The sequence below is a fragment of the Solea solea genome, chromosome 18, assembly GCF_958295425.1.
Source record: "Solea solea chromosome 18, fSolSol10.1, whole genome shotgun sequence".
Classification (NCBI taxonomy): Eukaryota; Metazoa; Chordata; class Actinopteri; order Pleuronectiformes; family Soleidae; genus Solea; species Solea solea.
This window is the reverse complement of record NC_081151.1, coordinates 15,290,199-15,310,303: the sequence shown is the minus strand read 5'-3', so window position 1 is coordinate 15,310,303 and position 20,105 is coordinate 15,290,199. Positions and strand designations below refer to the sequence as shown.

General features: G+C 41.3%; 1 protein-coding gene across 1 annotated transcript in view; it reads right to left on the bottom strand.

The window, feature by feature from the left end:
• Positions 1-12,236: 12,236 nt before the first annotated feature.
• The window catches only part of gabra2a (gamma-aminobutyric acid type A receptor subunit alpha2a), a 73,367-nt gene continuing 65,498 nt past the window's right edge, over positions 12,237-20,105 (bottom strand). The window contains exon 10 of the mRNA XM_058616243.1: positions 12,237-13,803. Coding sequence (XP_058472226.1) covers positions 13,501-13,803 — 303 coding nt within the window. The 3' untranslated portion in view covers positions 12,237-13,500. The remainder of the gene's footprint in view (positions 13,804-20,105) is intronic.

Here is a 20,105-nt window from a genome sequence, read left to right as displayed (position 1 = left end):
TCTGAATGCTGCCCTGGTTCCTGATATTTCCCTTTTCACATCCTGGCCACAGGTGTAGGAAGAGGTTAAATAAATACACAAAATAAACAGAGAAATAAACACATAATTCCAAACTATGTAGAACAGAGTATACAGTTCCAGGATTTAGTTGTAGTTTAGTTTAGTCCAGTCCTATACATGATTCCTGCACATGAACAGCTGAGCTAAATGTGCGCTCTCTTGAGGCGTTGGTTGCTGGAAGACACAACACTGCTGTGGCCAGCATGGAGAGGAGTGGGTATCCGGGGCAGTGATCCCTCCAGAAAGTTTATTTGGTCCCAGTGGTGTATTCAGACAAAAGCTACTGTTAAAGCCCGGCTCTTAGGCTGCAACAAAAATAGGGAGAGAAGACGAGGACTAGTGCAAAACAATGATTTATTTACAAATTTAGGATTAAATATCAGTGTCAGTGATCAGTAGGTGTAGGCAGGTATGCATGTATGGTATGTGGATGCATAAAATAAAACAAAACTAAACTAAAACAAACAGCTGCGCCAAGACCCATGCTGATGGTGTCTGTGTCTGTGCGAGAGAGGCCAGCCAGAGTCTGCGAGAGAGGAAGGAAGGCTTCTTAAAACAAGTGGTGTGTCCATGTAGCTCATCCCTGTGACCCCGGCTTCAGATACCCCTTTAGAAAAAGATAACATATAAGTGTGGCTGGGGAGAGAGAGGAAAAGGCTGTGGAAACTATAACTAACTAACGGACATCAAGTTGCTCATTATTTATATTATTTTTCTTTTATATCTTTTGACTCACCCACACAAACCTGATGTATATTTTTAAAATCTTTCCTTTAGCGGGATTTTGCAGTTTGGCTGTCACCATAGCTGGATGGTGATTCCACTGCAGTTTAAATCAAATTGCTTTTTTTATTTTATTGTATTTTGAGTGTGTAATTCCTGAAATTGAATCTATGAATCTGAATCTATGACTGATTCAGCTGTAGTTTGACAGTGATTCTATGGTAGTTTAACTGTGATTTTACTGTAGTGCTACTGTTAGACTTTGATTCTACTATTGTAGTATTCTTTTAGAAGAAGCCAAGACATGAAAAAGAGAGTCTGATCAAGTTAACTTTGTGAAGGTGTTCAATTGATGACTACATGTTATTCAAGGTTGCTGAGTTTGGCTTCTTCCTTCTGGATTAGTAAGTACATGCTTTGTTTTGGTTTAGGCAAGGAAATTTAACTTGGGTTTTGGTAAACACTGACAGAGAAATGCAGCTGCTTCCAGTGATATTCAAGGCTCCAAGTGAGGGCACAAGATAGTTTTTTTTTGGTCTTGTGAGTGCTGTAAAATATAGCAATATCATTTTGGAGACTGTTGTGGGATATTCTGATGGTAGCATTTGCTGACATGACACTGGATTGTTTAATTTTCAGTTGTTGCACTCACTTGAGTTTGGCTGCTATTCAGGTTGTTGTTTTTATTATTAATTTCATGACTATGTTCATCATCATCAGATAAACAGGCTATAATAGTATTGCTCAAAAATTATTTAAATACTTTAAATTCTTTAGTAAAAAGTTGTTAAAATATCAGTGAATTGTACTAAAAAAATACACATTTCTATTTAAGGTACCAAAGTTACTTCAACTTTTGTCTGACCATGACCTGACGTTTGGGGGCACTATGGAGCAATAATGCCTCCCTTAACCACTTAAAAATTAAATGAGTCATATCCAATGACTGTGAGGAATTCCATGTAGTTCTGTTAATGTTAAAGCTTTCAAAAATTGGAATTTTATAGTTTTTCCAGTCACTTTAACGTCTACTTTTTAGGAGGCCATGCCTTTTGACATAGAAAAAATCCTTTGATAAATTTAAATCATTAACTTGTTGAGAGTGGTTTGACGCGGCTACCTCAAACGTGCTAGGACGAGTTTGTTCAATTGCATAGACTACCCATTTTAATTTTTTCAAAATTGCCAACTTATGGGTGGGCAGAGCTAATTGAAATTTGGAAGTTTGGAATCATGAGTGCAAAAAGTGTACCTAGTTTGGCTAAAGTTGGAACAACTATGTGTGACTGAGAAAAAAAATCCCAAAAACATTTGCAAGAAAATTTGAAGTAAGTCCGACAAACTCACTGAATCTTGTCCCGATCTGAAGATTTTTGTCTGACCATGACCCGAATTCTGGGGGCCCAACCTCTGTACCAAATTTGAACATTTTTAATGCATGGTAACCCCCTCAACCACCAACCACCACGCACGGTACTAGTAGTTTCCCTGCGCATGTCAGGCAGTGGAACCCCCACGACGTGTGCAACAACTGCATCAGAGTGAGTCCCATTCAAAGTTTCGGCAATGGTATGGTGCACTTCCTGTATAAAATTGTGACTTCCTTTTGGGACAAGGTCATGTCTGTAAACGTGTTCAGGGAAGTTCCCTTGTCTCACACATGAAGTTTTGTGCAGATATTTCAATGCACGGCAAAGTTAGAGGTTGGAGTTGGTGTTAGTGTTAGTTTATTTTATTTTATGTGACACAATGACTATAACTGTAAGAGATAAGTAATATTCCTGAAAAAAAAATGATTTTACCTTGTTGGATGACATAATTGGTTTCTGCAACGTTGTGCTGATCTGAGTAGTGGAGGAGGAGGCGTGTCACAGTCTCTGAGTGGTATTTACCAAATTGCACTCAGCAACGATGGAGTGCTTGTGAGTCGAAAATCGAAAATGCTGCCCTGTATTACTTTAAATGTGATTCTACTATATTGTAATTGAATTGTAATTCTGCTGTATTATATTTTGATTGTGTTGTATTTTGCCTTTGATTCTACTATAGTTTGACTGTGATAATGCTGTAATTTAATTATGACTCTACTGCAATTTAACTGCCATTCTGTTCTGTGCAGGAGCTAGTGAAGAGTCATCTGATGATGGCAGTCAGGGAGGAGGTGGAGCTTCTGAGGGAACAAATCAGAGAACTACAGGAGAAGAACAAGCAGCTAATGAGAGAGAACAACATCCTGAGAACACTCACATACACACAGTGATATACACACACACAAATTCATGCAGTTACCATTTTAAGACTTTCCATTCATTTGGACAACCCAAACAAAGCCATTTAAGGCCTAACCCTAACCTTAACCTAAACACAATTCCCATATTATCCCTGAACCTAAATGAGGTTCTGCCTTAATATGATAGGGTTTGGTGTTAATGACAGAAAAGGTCTTACAGAGGTGACAAAAAGTATAAACAAACAGGTCTGTGCACCTGTCGCTGTTTTCACTTAATGTTGACAGCCTAAACAAAACATAACCACTTAATGCCTTATCCTAACCTTACCTTAATCACTATAACAATATTTGCCATAAGAACAACCTCATATCTGAAGCTCTGTTTCATTTCATTTCATTTCATAAACAACTTTTTTTTATCAGTATCATAAGCTACTAATCAGATTAATGATAACATGACAAAAAGAACAGCTTACAACTGCTGTAACTGTAGTTTGCTGTTTCTAATAAATAAATTACTAATCTAATTGTTCTGGGAAAAAACATTGGTTTGAGTTGTCTGTTTCAATAATTACATTTTATGTCTGACTACTTAAACAATATTTAAGAATCGTTAAACATAAAATGTGAAGAAATAAGCTGTTATGTCAAACAACCCTATGGATAAGCACATACATAACAAGCTAATAGGGTTGTATTGCCTTGTAGGCTCAAGCTGATCAATTACTGTTGTTTGGGGCTCCTCCCTCATAAGCACGGCCTACATGGAAAAGCAAAAGCCTTACTCCATGTGAGAGGCAGGAGTTCAAACAAAGGGAGTCCTTTTTCCAACACAAAGGACTGTTCTAAGAACTGTTCCCAGGCCTGCACTTGCACTGACAAGCAGAATACTCCCATCTCATTGGCCGCCCTGTTGGACATCATTCCTCTCTGGCTGAATTTATAAATACGACTGCTTGACCTCAGCTCTTCCTCTTCTTCCTAAATCCGGTTGCAGTAGGAGCTGTCTCCAAGCTCCTTTCATCTGACTCCTCTGGGAGGTGGAGTTGGCATAACTCGCCTCGCTCCTGGTCTGATTGTGATCGCTGCAGCTTTAATCCAGCTCACAAAGGTTTTGGAGTAACGCACCTTTCCTCTCTCCAAACGGCCATGGTCATCCGGCACCATACTGAAGACACCAAATCCCCAAGATTTGGTGTCTTGACAAGAGATTGTGCCAGTTTCACCCTCGCTGGTCAAGTCAGAAACTTGTTTAATACTCTGATAAATATCAGTGTAATAATTTTCAAAATGCCAGTTCATGGTGAAGTTCAAATTTACAGATATAATTATTTGAGATAAACAAGGTATTAAAATGTATAAATAATTTATGTTTACAATGAATGCTTTAAAAAAAAGTTAAAAGTAATTCTGTTATGTTATATTATGTCCTGAAGTTCATGATCTGTTTTTTTTTTTTTTACACTTCCGGGGGAGAGACTCGAGAGAGGAAGAAGAAGGAAAACCGAGGAAATGATGAATAGTAGAGCAGAGACTCCGGAACAGTGTGTGTTGCCAGTGGGGAGTTTTTTTTTTCAAGCGACGGACTGTCAACTCTTACGTGTAGAGACAGGTTTTGAATGTGTGTTTTCTTGCATTTTAATACAGTTCTTGAAACTTAGAAATTTGTGTTGGGATTTATTATATTGTGTTTGTTGTAGAAGTGAGTTTACAGGTCAAGTGTGTTTCCCCAGTCTCCAACTGGTAAATGAGTGAGAATCATACGGTACCCTAGACTGATATATACTTTTTGAAATGTGTCTTTTACCATAGAATATTTAGGGTTTTAATACGTGAGCCGGTGGTAAAAGGGTTACACTTGTTTTATGTTCAGCCACACACCCCTCTGGATCTGCACCAGGAAGCCTCTTCAGCCACAAGCTTCCCCACATCCCTGCAAAACAAAGGCGACTCCTGAGCTGCTTTCCTCCACGATGGCACCAAGGATCAGCCGCTGTCGCCCCACTGCGAGCCACACAACAGCCCATCAATGCTCCATCTTGCGCTGAAAACGTGCACAGGCAGCCTTAGATCTGTGGCATTGTGGTGAATATGGTGGCATCCATAGGCGTGGGCCTAGAGTCACTGCTCCTGCTCACCCACCTGCCATTTTGGTTCCCGGAAGTGGGAGTGGTGTTTCTCGGTTACTTTCTTTTTCTTCTTTGTTTATCGCCTGTTTCCCCACTGACTCTCTCTCACACACTAACAATCGCACATAGCGTGTGCGATTGTTAGTTGTAGTGAGTGACATTTGTTAATTCAAATTACATGAATATTAAAAAAAATAATTATTTAATTATTATTAATCATAATTATTTAATATTTTTTAATAATCACATTTTTGTCAATAACATTGTCCCCCAACACTTTTGATCATGCATTTCAACTTTTTAGTTCACTCAAGTAGACTTGCTTTAGTTAATAGTGACACATATTTCACCTCATGTTTCACCTACATGTTCTTACTTTGTGCTATTAACCACAATTGTTTTACCAATATTTATTTGCGTTTGGGGCATTGAAAAATAAAACTTTCCATTGTTATGATATTAACTCTTTTACCTTTATTACTATGACTACAGTCTAGCATTGAACGGTAAGTGACAAAGCAAAATAAAAGTATGCAAAATGAATGTAATATAAATGTACACCAAGTCTTTCACATAATGCAAAAAGTCAGCAACCACTTGTATGACACACATTTAAGCTAGTGTATGATGACCTAAATAGTTATAGATTGTTATTATGATATTTGTGGGTGGAATCATAGTTCAAAATGAATTGATCCCTCTTTTGCTAGGGACACACTGTAACCCTTCAAAAACACCTGAGGGTTCATAGACTCCATTTTGAGAAATTCTGCATCTACAGAAGAAGTGGTACATGGAAAATGAGCTTGGTACACAGTGGTATACACTCTGAAATATATGAAAGCACAATCAAAGGCTTTGCTTATATCCCAGCTAAAAAACCCTCATATGAGAATGATAAAAAAGGCACATATGTATTGTTCCTACAGGTTATAGGATAATTTATTACCAACAGTAGTTACAGTATGAAATTTAAGGAACAGAACATCCAACACTAAAGCAGATTGAGTCATAAATGTACCCACTATTGACTCTTTATTCACACTTTATTCTACAAAAAAGAAACTGTGAACAGTTTGAAGTTCTCAGCGAGTTTTAGCTGAGTTCATTTCTGTTATGGTCATCTTTTAATCACAAGCCTAAAATGTAGTATTGACGTCCGAGACCACCCTATGCTCTGACATGTTCAGCTGTATGGTGTCAGTGTGACGGTAGATAGTGGACACAAGTGTCTTCAAGTCATCAGGTCTTTGAAAAGCACTCCTGAAGTCCTTTTTCACTCTGCAGCCTCACAGAAACAGTAGACCTCTGTTGTTCTGGATGTAGCTAGACGTTTTCTCCTTCACCTCTGTGACAAAATAACCATCAGATCTCTTTACTTTACTACTAAAAGCAGAAAATGGATTTTTCTGCTTTTTTTCTGAGTGAAAAAAGACAACTTTGAGGCTTAATTTCTCAAAAATTATACAGTTAAAATGTTTGATAATGAGTGAGGGAGTAGTCAGAATGCTCCTGAGGTCAACTGTACCAACCATTGGGCCAAAGTGATGTTACTGTATGGTAAAAATTGAGTTTTCTGCTTTTTTTCTGAGAAAAAAACCCCAAAAAACTTTGAGGCTTAATTTCTCAAAAATTATACAGTAAAAATGTTTGATAATAAGTGAGGGAGTAGTCAGAACTGTACCAACCATTGTCAGAACGTATGGGCCAAAGTGATGTTATTGTACAGTAAAAATCAAAATAAATTAGGGAAAATATTAAGTTTAATAGCTTCTGGACAATATGACCCAATGTCTTAAAATCAGCACGATTGATTGCACTTGTATTAGTAACGTCTTATTTTGAAAACCAGAAGTGATCTCGCTTGGTATCAAACCAACGCTGACATTCTCAGTCGACGCCCAGCATTGACCGTAAGTTCGACTACACGGGCGCACTTAAAAACGTTGGTGCGGATGGCTTGACCACGCGAAGACGAATGCCGGCTCACTTGACCGCAGTTCTGCCCCGCTCTCAGTCAGACACACACACCGCTGTGACAGCTCCCCCCACCCCCATACACACACACACACAGACAGACTTTTAAAGTGTAATGCAATAATACAGCTAAGTTAGACAGTTAAAAATACATTGAAAGTTGAAATCTTACCGTTCCCTCATGGAGGATAGTTGTTGTTGACAAGCTTCCAAAACTCCCAGCTGCTCTCTGCCAGGGAGGGAGGGGCAATGCATGCGCTTCAGTGCTCTCCAGCATCTCAACACAGCGCTATTTGAATGCGCAGGACGAAAAAAATATAGATCGGCGAACGCACCCGCGAATCGGCCAATGCCGATACACATAAAAAACGCAAATATCGGAAGTACCGAAGTACTGGTCGACCCTTAAGAGAAAGGAAATAACATGATTTTAATGTTAAAAATACACTTTAATGTGTCATAAAATAACACTGTGTATGTTAAAATTAACACTCACAGTGAAAGAAAATAACACAATTTCAGTGTTAAAACCACATTTAATGTGTCATAAAATAACACTGTGTATGTTAAAGAGGCCATAGCATGATCCTATCTCACTAATATGTGAGATATGGAGGTGTACTTACAAACATGAAATCGTTTTTATGGTCAAAAACGTCCTAGTCACTACAAACGAGCTGATGTAAATATCTCATCACTGACGCTCTCGTCAGCCGTGCTGTTTCAGACCAAAACCACACTCGCAGAACACGGACTGTCTTGTGTCTGAGAGCTTTCCCACTGTCTTGTGATTGGCCAGTTCTCTGGAAGTGACGTAATTGGTATGTCAGCTCTTAGACCTGCAGCTCCCCCTCTGGAAAGGCGGATGCACTGCTAGCAATTATAAAAACATTGAGTAATGCCGTAATCCCTTTCGCATTTGTTTCGGAGTCTGACCCAGAGTCAGAAGACACTGTGACAAGTGAACTACCTCCATCGCAAAGACTGCTGCAGGACGCCTGTAGCTTGGATAAAGTTGTGGTTAACGAGATGATAAACACACATGCAAATGAAACACAAGCGTAGTGTGTAGCTTAGCGTGTAGCTTAGCAGGTAGCCTATTAGCTATCGCTAATGCTAAACGACAAAACAAGCACACAAAGACAGTTTTACGGTTTGTAAAAATTGTAATATACATATTGTTGCCACTGCTCCTTCCTTTAGGTGAAGTTTGGTGCTGTGTCCTGCTTTATATTGCTACTTTCAACCGTAGAAGAAGAAGAAGAACTACTCTCGTTGTAGCTGCTGAGCGTATCGGTTGTACAGAGCTCAGCAGCTACAACGAGAGTACAGTAGTTCTTCTTCTTCTACGGTTGAAAGTACGTCACCGGATGTGCCCGGACTCTAGTGCCAGGATTAGGAGGTGCTGCTGTTTAGAGGAGTGGTGAAATTTGCCAGTGACGTAACTAGTCAACAGAAGTGCCGATCCGCTTCGTAGAGCTCAGGAAAACAATCAAACTCTGCGCTCTCAGCAGTGGCTGAACTGATTGTTATGGACTTTTAGGGCTTCATAAACGAGATAATGACGCAGATACACACAAAAACGCAGTTAATTGGCACTTCCGGGCTATGTCGCCTTTAAAAATTAACACTCCGAGTGAAAGGGAATAACACAATTTCGAGTTAAAAGTGCACTTATGCTGTGTCATAAAACAACACTAAGGGTGTCAAATTTTAACACTATTAAAGAGTTAAAATATTAACACTTTACAAAGTGTAATTTTAACTCAAAATCCGTGAGAACTATATACACTCAGAAAAGTGTTAAAATTAACACTGGGAGTTGAATTAACACTCCCGATTTTGCTGTGTATGGAAGTGAATCGTGACTTCTATTTGAATTAAAATGCATTTGCAGAAATGCTTTTTCATTTCAGGAATGTGGCTGCATTATTTGACTCATAAATAAAATTGACTTCTTTTGTTTGGGGGACCCAGTCAAGGTCAATGTTAGTCACTTTTCGCTTTCAATGAAGCCGATTACGGTGGAGGCAGAGAGCCTCCATCCTCCCTCGTAGCAAGTCAGTAAACCATCACAATCAGTCCTCAATAAATTCATAATTTAAATATCTCTCTGTTCCTCTACTTACCTCTTTTTTTTCTCTGACATCTCGATCTGCCGTTCTTAATAACATTCTTCTGCCGCCAACCGCGATGATGACCCGCCCTACTCTGCCTCGGATTGGCTTTGACCTAGGCGTTTAAGTGACCAATCAGAAAGGAGGGGGGGTTACGGGGCATTTATTCAATGCCCGCCCCCAGAGTGCCAAAACTCAGACCACGAGCACGCAGAGAGTGGTCTTTCTGCACGCTGATTATGGTTTTTATGCGCACGGAATTTGGCACTGTAATGACGCCATAGGTGTTTCACATAATAATTCATGTTTGTCACTATAGACACATTAATAATATTATTTTGAAACAATGTGATAAGTTTCAGAGCTTAATATTGCAGCATTTCCACCTGACAGAGGCTGACAAGAGTTTTCGGAGCACTCCGCAAATTCTCACGGCAGCTTGAGAGTTTGCACTGCAATCTGCAAACTTCTACGCCAAGTACATTTTCATACATGCCGTCTGTGCGTGAAAGCAAGTGTAAGCCGTCTTTTTGTGCATACACAGGGTTTATAGATGAGGCCCCTGGACCGCAAAGTGACTTGTGGGGGAGGAGGAGGATGTGGGAAGCAGATAGAGGAGGATGAGGAGGAAGTTGCAGGTGTGGGGGCTGAGAAGGATGGGGACTTGGAGGAAGGCTGATGTACTCCAAGGGCACCATAAAACACTGACCCAGATAGTAGACTAGACGGAAATATAGCCAAACATGCACTCGATCACCTGATGCACACCAGCAAGAGGTCAAGACTGGCAAGGAGGTGTAGGGTCTGCACTAGTAAAGGCAATATTGTTACGTCTAGGGGTCGGTGGGCATAACATGAAAGGTTGGTTTCCACTCCCAGGTCCCAAGCAGCCACAAGGCGAAGAGGTAGATGACAAAAATAAATATTTATTACATTAACTATTTACAGTGATTTACTAAATGAACGAAAATTGCTTCAGGGTGGACCAAGGCCAAAACAACAAACAAAATGTTTTCTAACTATCAAAAAAACCCTACTCCTATACAAACCAAAATATAATTCTAATCTTCCTAATCTAACAGAAACAGGAGAAAACAGGATCAACAGAAATGGCAGCCCACCCCTACTACGCACAAGATATCAATCATAATCCATTTAAACAAAACAGTCATCCGATCTATTTCTTCTACTTTCCTCTCTTTCTCTCTCACTTGCTCCTTCTCCACCAACTCACCAAGCTGGCAACCACCTTGACCTCATCTTCACCAGAAACTGCTCCACCTCCGATCTCTTTCTTCATATCCTACTCTCTCCCACTCTCCCAACCTGATGATCTCATCTCATCAGATATTGCACTTGTCCGTCGTAACATTCACTCTCTCTCTCCCTCCTCTCTGTTCTTAACTGTTCTATCAGCACTTCCTTCAGCTGACTCCTTCTCCCTCATGCATCCCAACTCTGCCACAGACACTATCCTCTCTACTCTGTCCTCCTCTCTTGACTCTCTCTGTCCTCCTACTTCACGGCGGGTTCGTAAGTCCTCCCCAGCCCCGTGGTTGTCTGACTCAGTGCATGCTGAGCCACGATACGGGCAGCAGAAAGGAAATGGAGGAAATCAAAACACCCTGACGACCTGCTTTCCAATCATTCTCTTCTCTCCACCTTCACTGACTCTATCTCTGCAGCCAAACAATCTTTCTATCAGACTAAAATTCAGTCCTCTTATTCTAACCCCAAAAAACCTTTCTCGATCTTCTCTAACCTCCTTGAGCCTCCACATCTTCCGTCGGCGACTAAAAACACATTTCTTCTGACTTTACCTCGACTAAGATGACGACAAAAAAAAAAAAAATCACTTGCTTATACATCGCACTTATGACAAGCACTTTATAGTTTGGCTTACTTGAAGCTCTTACTTACTTCTAGCTCTTGTTTGTACCCAAATGTTTAAATGCACTTATTGTAAGTCGCTTTGGATAAACGCGTCTGCTAAATGACATGTAATGTAATGTTAGCAACTATGCCTCCAGCTACTGCTGTCACATAAAACGGTGGTTCCCAGAGATGAGGTCAAGGGATTTTTTTGGGTCCCCAAACAAAATGGCTGAATTTTACTAACCTTTTCCTCAAGATGTATGTGTATATGTTTTAAATAACATACATACATTTAAGTTTTAATTAATTTACTAAACATCTCATCTTTGTTCAATTTGACAATTCTAAATTATATTAGGTACTGCAGATATGGCTGCAAATTAGTCGCAACATTATGCACAAATATGTTTTGGTCATGACTTATTGGACAGGAGTTTGCCATCTTTAATATGTTGCCATCTTTAATGTTATAATTTGCCATCTTTTAGAAGTGGATCCCTATTAAGGAAGTTTGGAAAACACTGCTGTATATTATTAGAATACTGACATTTCACATATACTATAAATCTGTGTTTGGTGGCCATAATAGCTTCACACGGGTAACTGAAGTTAAAAAGAAGTGTATCCAAGTCTGATTGAGTATTTTATTTTTAAAAACAGTGCAATGTCACATTCACAAGAACAATGAGGAATTGTGGTACAAAGTTGAAAAATAAATATGTGACTTGTGAAGAGCCACTTTTGTTAACAGTCAGTGAGATACACACATATAGAATTTTCTGAATGTGTAAGACTTCTCAATTCATTATTTATATTGTTCCATCTATGTATCCATTTCCAAAAATAGGTATACATATTAATATTTAGTGAGATAATGTGAAGAAGCTGAGCACATAGGTGGGTGGTGAGGAGTAGGAGTAGTAAGGTGCAGCAGTGAGGTATGGCTGACAAAGAACATTACATGTGCTGCTGGTACTGTGACAGTTCACAGCTGGTGACAATGAGAAATATGTGTATCTCCTCATTCAAGCTGGTGGTTGCTTTTTACTGTGAATGTAGTTTAGTAACTTAGCATTAGCTCGTGAAAATCAGACAAGGATAAATTTGCTTTGCATTTATTGTGAATACACCATTAATGTGTTTTGTGCTACATTACCTTGTCCACATATTTAGATAATATTCAGGCAATTTAACACAACATTTCAAAATACAAACACATTTCAAAATACAAACACACCATGTCTTGCCAAATGTGAAATGCAAACTCCATTGAAGTATGTGCTCACAGACTCATCAGAGGGTTGCAAAACCAATTGCTGCCAGTGTTCATTTGTCATCCATCTTTCTGGAGCCGCTACTGGAGAAATTATGGGTGCAACTTCCAAAGCACAGGTGGAAGCAGCAGTTAAATAGTTCTTTGGCGGCTGCAGCGGCAACATGGTTTCAGGATTGCTCTCTTCCTGCAATGAATGATCATCCTAAGTCTCTGACTCTGAGAAGACAGTGAATGATCACATCATTCCTTTTGAGGTGGAATAGGTTAATGTCCCCCACAGGTTAAATTTGCTCTTGGTGTTAAGTGTCCAGTTACCATGAAGTTACCAAAATGCTGGTTCTGCTTCAGTGATATAATTCATGTAAGGCCATAGGAACAAGTGGATAAATATAAAATAAAAAATAAATGGATTTATGCAAATTCAGGTATGTTTTTGGGCAATAACGCAGATCCTTTATTCTGTAAACCTAAAATAAAAGTTTATCTTAATGTGTGAGTGTGGATGCCCAGACCGGGCCTAAAGACTCCTGAGTGTCATGGAGCCCACTTCACTGATAGCAACATGTGAAGTGGGCCACACAAGACCAATGTCAAATCACATCAACATGAATTAAATGGTAATGGGTAGCCACCGCTGGCTGTCTTTATGGCTTAGTTATGGACACAGTGTGCACTGAGCACTCTCTCTTTCTCATTCACTTACACTTTGTATGCAGATGACACACCATATTGGTCCAGGCAATGACAGAACATAACCAAATATAGAAGCAAATTGGGGGAGTCATGGTTTCTATTAAAACACAATAACATTCACAATTCTACATGGAGTAGGTCTGAAAACCTGTGTCCTCTTATTTTGATTGATCAGCTGTAATCACAGCTGTTTATTTTCATTTGATAAGGTGGCATCTCTGTCTATACGACAGTGTTGTTTTCTAATATTAAGCAACTGAATGCACATGGACAACTAACTAAGTAAGGCTCTCAGGTTTATTGTAACCCAGTTATGTTGTGTACCTGAATTAATGCAAAATTGAGATAATTCATCCAATACCAATATAATATAAATCTAGATCTAGAATAGGCTTTGTGTTGAGAATTCATCCCTGCAGTTTATTTGGTAAGATCCAGATGTTTAATGACTGATTCTCTATTCAGGTAGGTGGCCCAGTAGACCAGGTTAAAGCTCCCGAACAGCACAGGGAACATGATGCGAGATATACGGTCTATCTTGCTAACACTGTTGAAGGTCTTCCTATTCTGCTCTGGCTTGGTCTCTGCCTTGGTCTTGTTGTGTTCATTCATGGAACACTTGGAGATGGTGGGTAGCGTGGAGTCCTTTGTAATTTTGGGAGCATAGTTAGCGACAGCTACAGCATAGGCATTGTTATTCTTCATGATAGATGCTTCTTTTTTCTGCAAAAGAAAAATGTCTCAGCTTTAGACTTTTTTTTTGCCAGGATAAAAATTAATATTGGCCTTCACTTATCATACTGAAATCAGGGCAGATCTGGACACAGAAATCACAGAAATGTTAGGACAATCATCAGTTTGGATCTGGAAATCAAAACATCACAAGTTCAGTTAACCAACCAGTTTCATTTAGCAGTGGGAAAAGTGGAATCTAATGTTTAACAGAGGTTTGAATATAGGTACACTGAATGATCGGTAAAGCTGATATAAATATTTTATTTACTAACTTAAACAACCTTTTTTTTAAAAACTTTTCTAACAATCAACATCATCTGATAATATTCAATTCATTTGCTGAGACTAAACTATTAACTACTCAATACACTAAATGTTTTTCCTTAAAAACTAAATGCTGTTAAGTCACTAAATTGTTTTTAGTGACTTTTTTTATTAAGTTTAGAAAGTTAAATTCTGTAATTTTAATCATTTGTTATGATTAAAATATCATTGTGACATTGTCTGAGGATCTCCATGAGGGAGAAGAGTTGTGTCTGATCAGCTCAGGTGTTTGATTAACACACATTTTTTGTGTCTTAGATGGTTATTTCTGCACCGAAATCAACTAGATTTTACAAAAATGGTGAAACCATGTAGTTCTTCTTCTTTTGGCTTCTCCCTTTAGGGGGTGCCTCAGCTGCCTCCATCTTGCCCATCCCTTGTGTCTATGGGGTTAATGGTTGGAATGATATCCAACATTTACTTGTTTACTGTTAGTTTGTAAATAAACTCTTTTCCATTCTTTGACTTAAGAGACGCAAGATTTTAGCTTGCTTATTCTATAGCTCAGATGTTGTGTTGATTACATCAACGACAAAAACGAATAAACAAGCTTACATCTCCATCATTTCAGTAAAACAATGGAAAAGAGTTTATTTACAGAAGTAAATACAAAAAAAGTTGGATTTTATTCCAACCATTCAGCCTTCAGATAAATGTTGAGGCCTTCGCTCAAGCTATTATCAATAGCTATAAACTGATGTATTAGCAACAGAGATATGTTTACACATCAAATTATAATTAAGGAATTGCTAAAACAATCCATAATTTAATCCAATTGTCGCTTCCATTTCGGAGGGTTGAGTTAATACAGCAGCAAGTTCTTCCTTTTAATTTGGATGCAGAGTGCAGACTATAGCTAAATGGTTTGTATTTATATAGAGCTTTTCTAGTCTTGATGACGACTCAAAGCTGCTTTCCACTACAGTTTTGCCATTCACCCATTCACACCCATTCACTCACACTTTCATACAGCACATCCATGTGCAGCGCATTTTCTATCACTCATCTTTCATACACATTCACACGCTGCCAGCACAGCCATCAGGAGTGGAGTTAAGTGTTTTGCCCAAGGACACAACGGCAGGTAGACTAGCGGAGCCAGGAATGAAACCCACAACCCTCAAATTGAATTGAATCGCTCTACCACTGAAACCATTCAACCTGAGCTATCCCTAAAATATGCTATTTTCCAATGCTGTCCATCCTGGTCACTCCAAGATGGACACCAATTAAATCTCAGGATCCTCTGCCACCTCCAGCTCTGCCTCCTGTCTTTTGGCCATACATCAGCCAAACATCATAGCAGGTTTCACTATGGTCTTGTAGACCTTCCCTTTCACTTTTGCTGCTATTCTTCTGTCATACATCAAGCCTGATACTCGTCTTCACCCACTCCAACCTGCCTGCACTCTCTTCTTCACTGCTCTTGTGAAGAAGTGCTCTTACTGTCCATTACATATTTAAACTCATCCACTTTGTCTACCTCTACTCGTTGCATCTTCTCCGTACCACCTGTCTCACTGTCATTCATATACAGCTGTTCTGTCTTACTCTTACGCTTATAAAAGCTGTTTGGAGAAGAACAGCTGATTTTGTTTCACTGAACACAGAATGTCTCTATAAGTCCACTCTTTTACAAAGTGATCAATGTCCTGCATTTGTCTGTAAAAGTCCACCATTATTATGGCCTTCATCCATGGCCTCTGTTTTCTTCTTCCTGCTGATGTAAATGGCCATCTTGGTCCGAGCAAGAAGTTTATTATCTGACATTTCTTTGCAGATTTTCTGTATTTAAATCCCAGGATCTAAACCTGTTTGGAGAAAGTATCCCCCAGTTGGACAAACAATCCCTCCACCAGAGTGAACAAGGGGGGACGACTGTGGTCAGAGAAACAGTGGTTTCTGACACCTGTCGTCTGTAGATGCACTGATCATACACAGGAGGCACTACTGGTCACTACTGGTCAGCTGTCTTTTTAGTGTAGTGACTTTCATGTGAACCTTCTGTACAGAGTGATGGTGAAGGTCTTAAACCAGAAGAGACTACACCAGAGGCCTGTAGTAGTCTCTTCTGGTTTAAGACCTTCACCATCACTCTGTACAGAAGGTTCACATGAAAGTCATTCAGTTAAAAACCAACACAGCCATCAAACCTTGGTCTAATCCTCAAGCTGGAATAGGATAGGATTCAGCCAGTCCTCCAGAGGACCTGTCCAACAGTGTGAGCTCCTGTGCCGCCACATGCAGTGTCTCCAGTGTCCCGGCATCCTGTTGACGATCTCAGCCCCAAACCAGCAACAAGAGCAGCCCCGCCTCCAGTCTGGTACCAGCTATGCTCACCAGTGAGCCCCAAGGTTAGAATCCGAGCCCTGCAGAAAACCTCCATCACTGCTGACCCAGCCCAACAAGGTGTGTTCATTATCCTCCATAAACCACCGGCTCCTTCAGCAGCCAGTACAATGAGTCGCACCTATCGGCTCTCTCCTCCACCAACATGTTCCACACTTTTTGGTAATAGGCTGGCAGAACTTTGACAGTTTTAAAATCCATTAAAAAGATTGTTTCCTTTAATCCAAGGCCGTCGACCTGTGTAGAAACAAGCAGACTAACAACCTCCACACCAAGTCTTTAGCTCCATACGATAGTTTCTGGATAAACTGGAGACGGAAAGCAGCCGTTCTACTAGGCAGACGTACAAGTCCCTGTCCTCCCTCTTCTTTGGGAACAGAATGGCCTGAGAAATCCAGTGTAGCCTGTCCCAAAAAAAGTTCACCAGCACTGCCTGGATCCTGGACAATAGATTAGGTGGAGGATCGGAACAGACTAATCTGTGCCACAGAGGACACAAGATTATTTATCACCAGTGTCTTTCCCCTGCAAGACATGCTGGGAACAAAATAGCTCTGGTCAACATGGATGACCTCACCTATCACCTGTCTGAGCCTCAGAGCCAAGGCTTTGGAGAGGATCTTATAGTCCCCACACAGCAGAGAGACCAGTTATTCACATTTTCATACTGCACTTTTAATATGTGTCCACACATTATTTCTTCTGCTTCAACAGAAGAGGGACTGAAGCTCTTTGTGAGCATCACAGCAACACCTCCACTGTTACACACTTTATGGCTGAAGATTAGCCCCCCACCCCCCCGGCACAAACTTTCCTCCATGCAAGCCTTTTTATTCACCCCGTGAGTTTGCTTCATTCATTCTGGTCGGTGTTTACATCACACCGCACGCCAGCGTGCAGGACGCACAGCGCATGCTCGCCGATCAGATACTGTGTGTGGAGCGGATCAACCCGGACTCTTTAGTTATTGTCCTAGGTGACTTTAACAAAGGAAACCTCAATCGCGAACTCCCCATGTACAGACAGTTTATTAAATGCCCGACTAATATTCTGGATCACTGTTACACCACAGTCAGGGATGCTTATCACGCCGTCCCCCGTGCTGCACTGGGACTCTCTGACCACGTCATGGTCCACCTGATTCCTGCTTACAGGCAGAAACTAAAGCTCTTCAAACCTGTAGTGAGGACATCAAAGAAGTGGACCAGTAAGGCTGTGGAGGATCTACAGGCGTGTTTGTTCTCTACTGACTGGGATGTATTCAGGACTGCTACCAACAGTCTGGATGAGTACACAGAGGCTGTGACGTCATACATCAGCTTCTGTGAGGACTGCTGTGTTCCATCATGCACCAGGGTGAGTTACAACAACGACAAACCCTGGTTCACAGCCAAGCTCAGAAGGTTAAGGTTGGATAAGGAAGAGGCCTTCAGGAGTGGAGACAAAGACAGACTTAAAGAGGCAAAGTACAAGTTTAGCAAGGCGGTGAAAGAAGGAATGCACTCTGAGAAGCTCCAACACCAATTCTCAGCCAACGACTCTGCGTCTGTCTGGAAAGGGCTTAGGCAGATCACCAACTACAAGCCTAAAGCCCCCCACTCCTTTAACGACCAACGCCTAGCCAACGACCTGAACGAGTTCTACTGCCGCTTTGAAAGACAGAGGGACAGTCCTGCAACCATCCCCCACAACACCTCCCAACACCCCCAGCTCCAGTGTTTCACCTCCAGCTCCCCCACCTCAGCAGGGGCCTGGGCATCTTCACCAATGCCCACCTTAAAGGTCCCCCCCTCCACCTCCCCACCCACCTCAGTGTTGACTCTTTCCATCCACGAGAGGGACGTCAACAAACTCTTCAGGAAACAGAATCCCAGGAAAGCAGCTGGTCCGGATTCTGTCTCCCCATCCAGCTTGAAGCACTGCGCTGATCAACTGTCTCCAGTGTTCACAGACATTTTCAACACCTCATTGGAGACATGTCACGTGCCAGCCTGCTTCAAGACCTCGACAATAATCCCTGTTCCCAAAAAGCCAAGGACCACAGGACTTAATGACTACAGACCCGTCGCCCTGACCTCTGTGGTTATGAAGTCCTTTGAGCGTCTTGTGCTTTCACACCTGAAAGCCTTCACCAACCCCCTCCTGGACCCACTGCAGTTTGCCTACAGAGCCAACAGGTCTGTAGACGATGCAATTAATCTGGCCCTCCACCACATCCTCCAGCACCTGGACTCTAAAGGAACCTACGCCAGGATCCTGTTTGTGGATTTCAGCTCTGCCTTCAACACCATCATCCCGGCTCTGCTCCAGGAAAAGCTCTCCCAGCTGAGCGTGCCTGACTCCATCTGCAGGTGGATCACTGACTTCCTGTCTGACAGGAAGCAGCATGTGAAGCTGGGAAAACATGTCTCCAACTCACAGGTCATCAGCACCGGATCCCCCCAGGGCTGTGTTCTTTCTCCTCTGCTCTTCTCCCTGTACACAAACAGCTGCACCTCCAGTCACCAGTCCGTCAAGCTCCTGAAGTTCGCGGACGACACCACTCTCATCGGACTCATCTCTGATGGTGACGAGTCCGCCTACAGGTGGGAGGTTGACCAGCTGGTCACTTGGTGCAACCGAAACAACCTAGAGCTCAACGCTCTAAAGACAGTGGAGATGGTTGTGGACTTCAGGAAGAACTCAGCCTCACCTGCACCCATCAACCTCTGTGACTCCACAATTGACACTGTGGATTCCTTTCGCTTCCTGGGAACTATCATCTCCCAGGACCTCAAGTGGGAGCTGAACATCAGCTCTCTCATCAAAAAAGCCCAGCAGAGGATGTACTTCCTGCGGCAGCTGAAGAAATTCAACCTGCCAAAGACAATGATGGTGCACTTCTACTCCTCCATCATTGAGTCCATCCTCACCTCCTCCATCACCATCTGGTACGCTGCTGCCACGGCCAAGGACAAGGGCAGACTGCAGCGTGTCATTCGGTCTGCAGAGAAGGTGATTGGCTGCAATCTTCCATCTCTCCAGGACCTGTTCGCCTCCAGAACTCTGAGGCGTGCAGGAAAGATTATAGCTGATCCCTCCCACCCCGGACAGAAACTTTTTGAGTCACTCCCCTCTGGCAGGAGGCTGCGGTCCATCAGGACCAGAACCTCAAGCCACAAGAACAGTTTTTTCCCGTCTGCTACTAGCCTTATCAACAAGGCCCGGAGCCCCCCCCCGACACTCTGACTCCTCACACAGCGATCATCATCGCCTGTCTCCTGTGAAACCACATGCTTCATCTCCGGAGATTTATAGCCCAACAGAAGCATCTGTATTGTTCACACAAGCTTTCCGTACCTGGACAACTCTCTATCGATGTCCTCATGGCCACATGCGGCCCTTCAATCAATTTCATTCAGCCTGCCACTTAATATCAAGTTATAATATGTTATTAACAGATTAATTTTAATAGTTGCTTTTTAACTGAAAAGTTGGATTTATCAGATTAAATGCTCAGTAATGAGTGGTAAATAAAAATGTAGTTTACTGATGGAATTAATTAATCTCAACCTGTCATCTTTTGTTCTCACTGATACAGACATTGATGATAAGCAGTAGCATTTAAACAGAGTGGT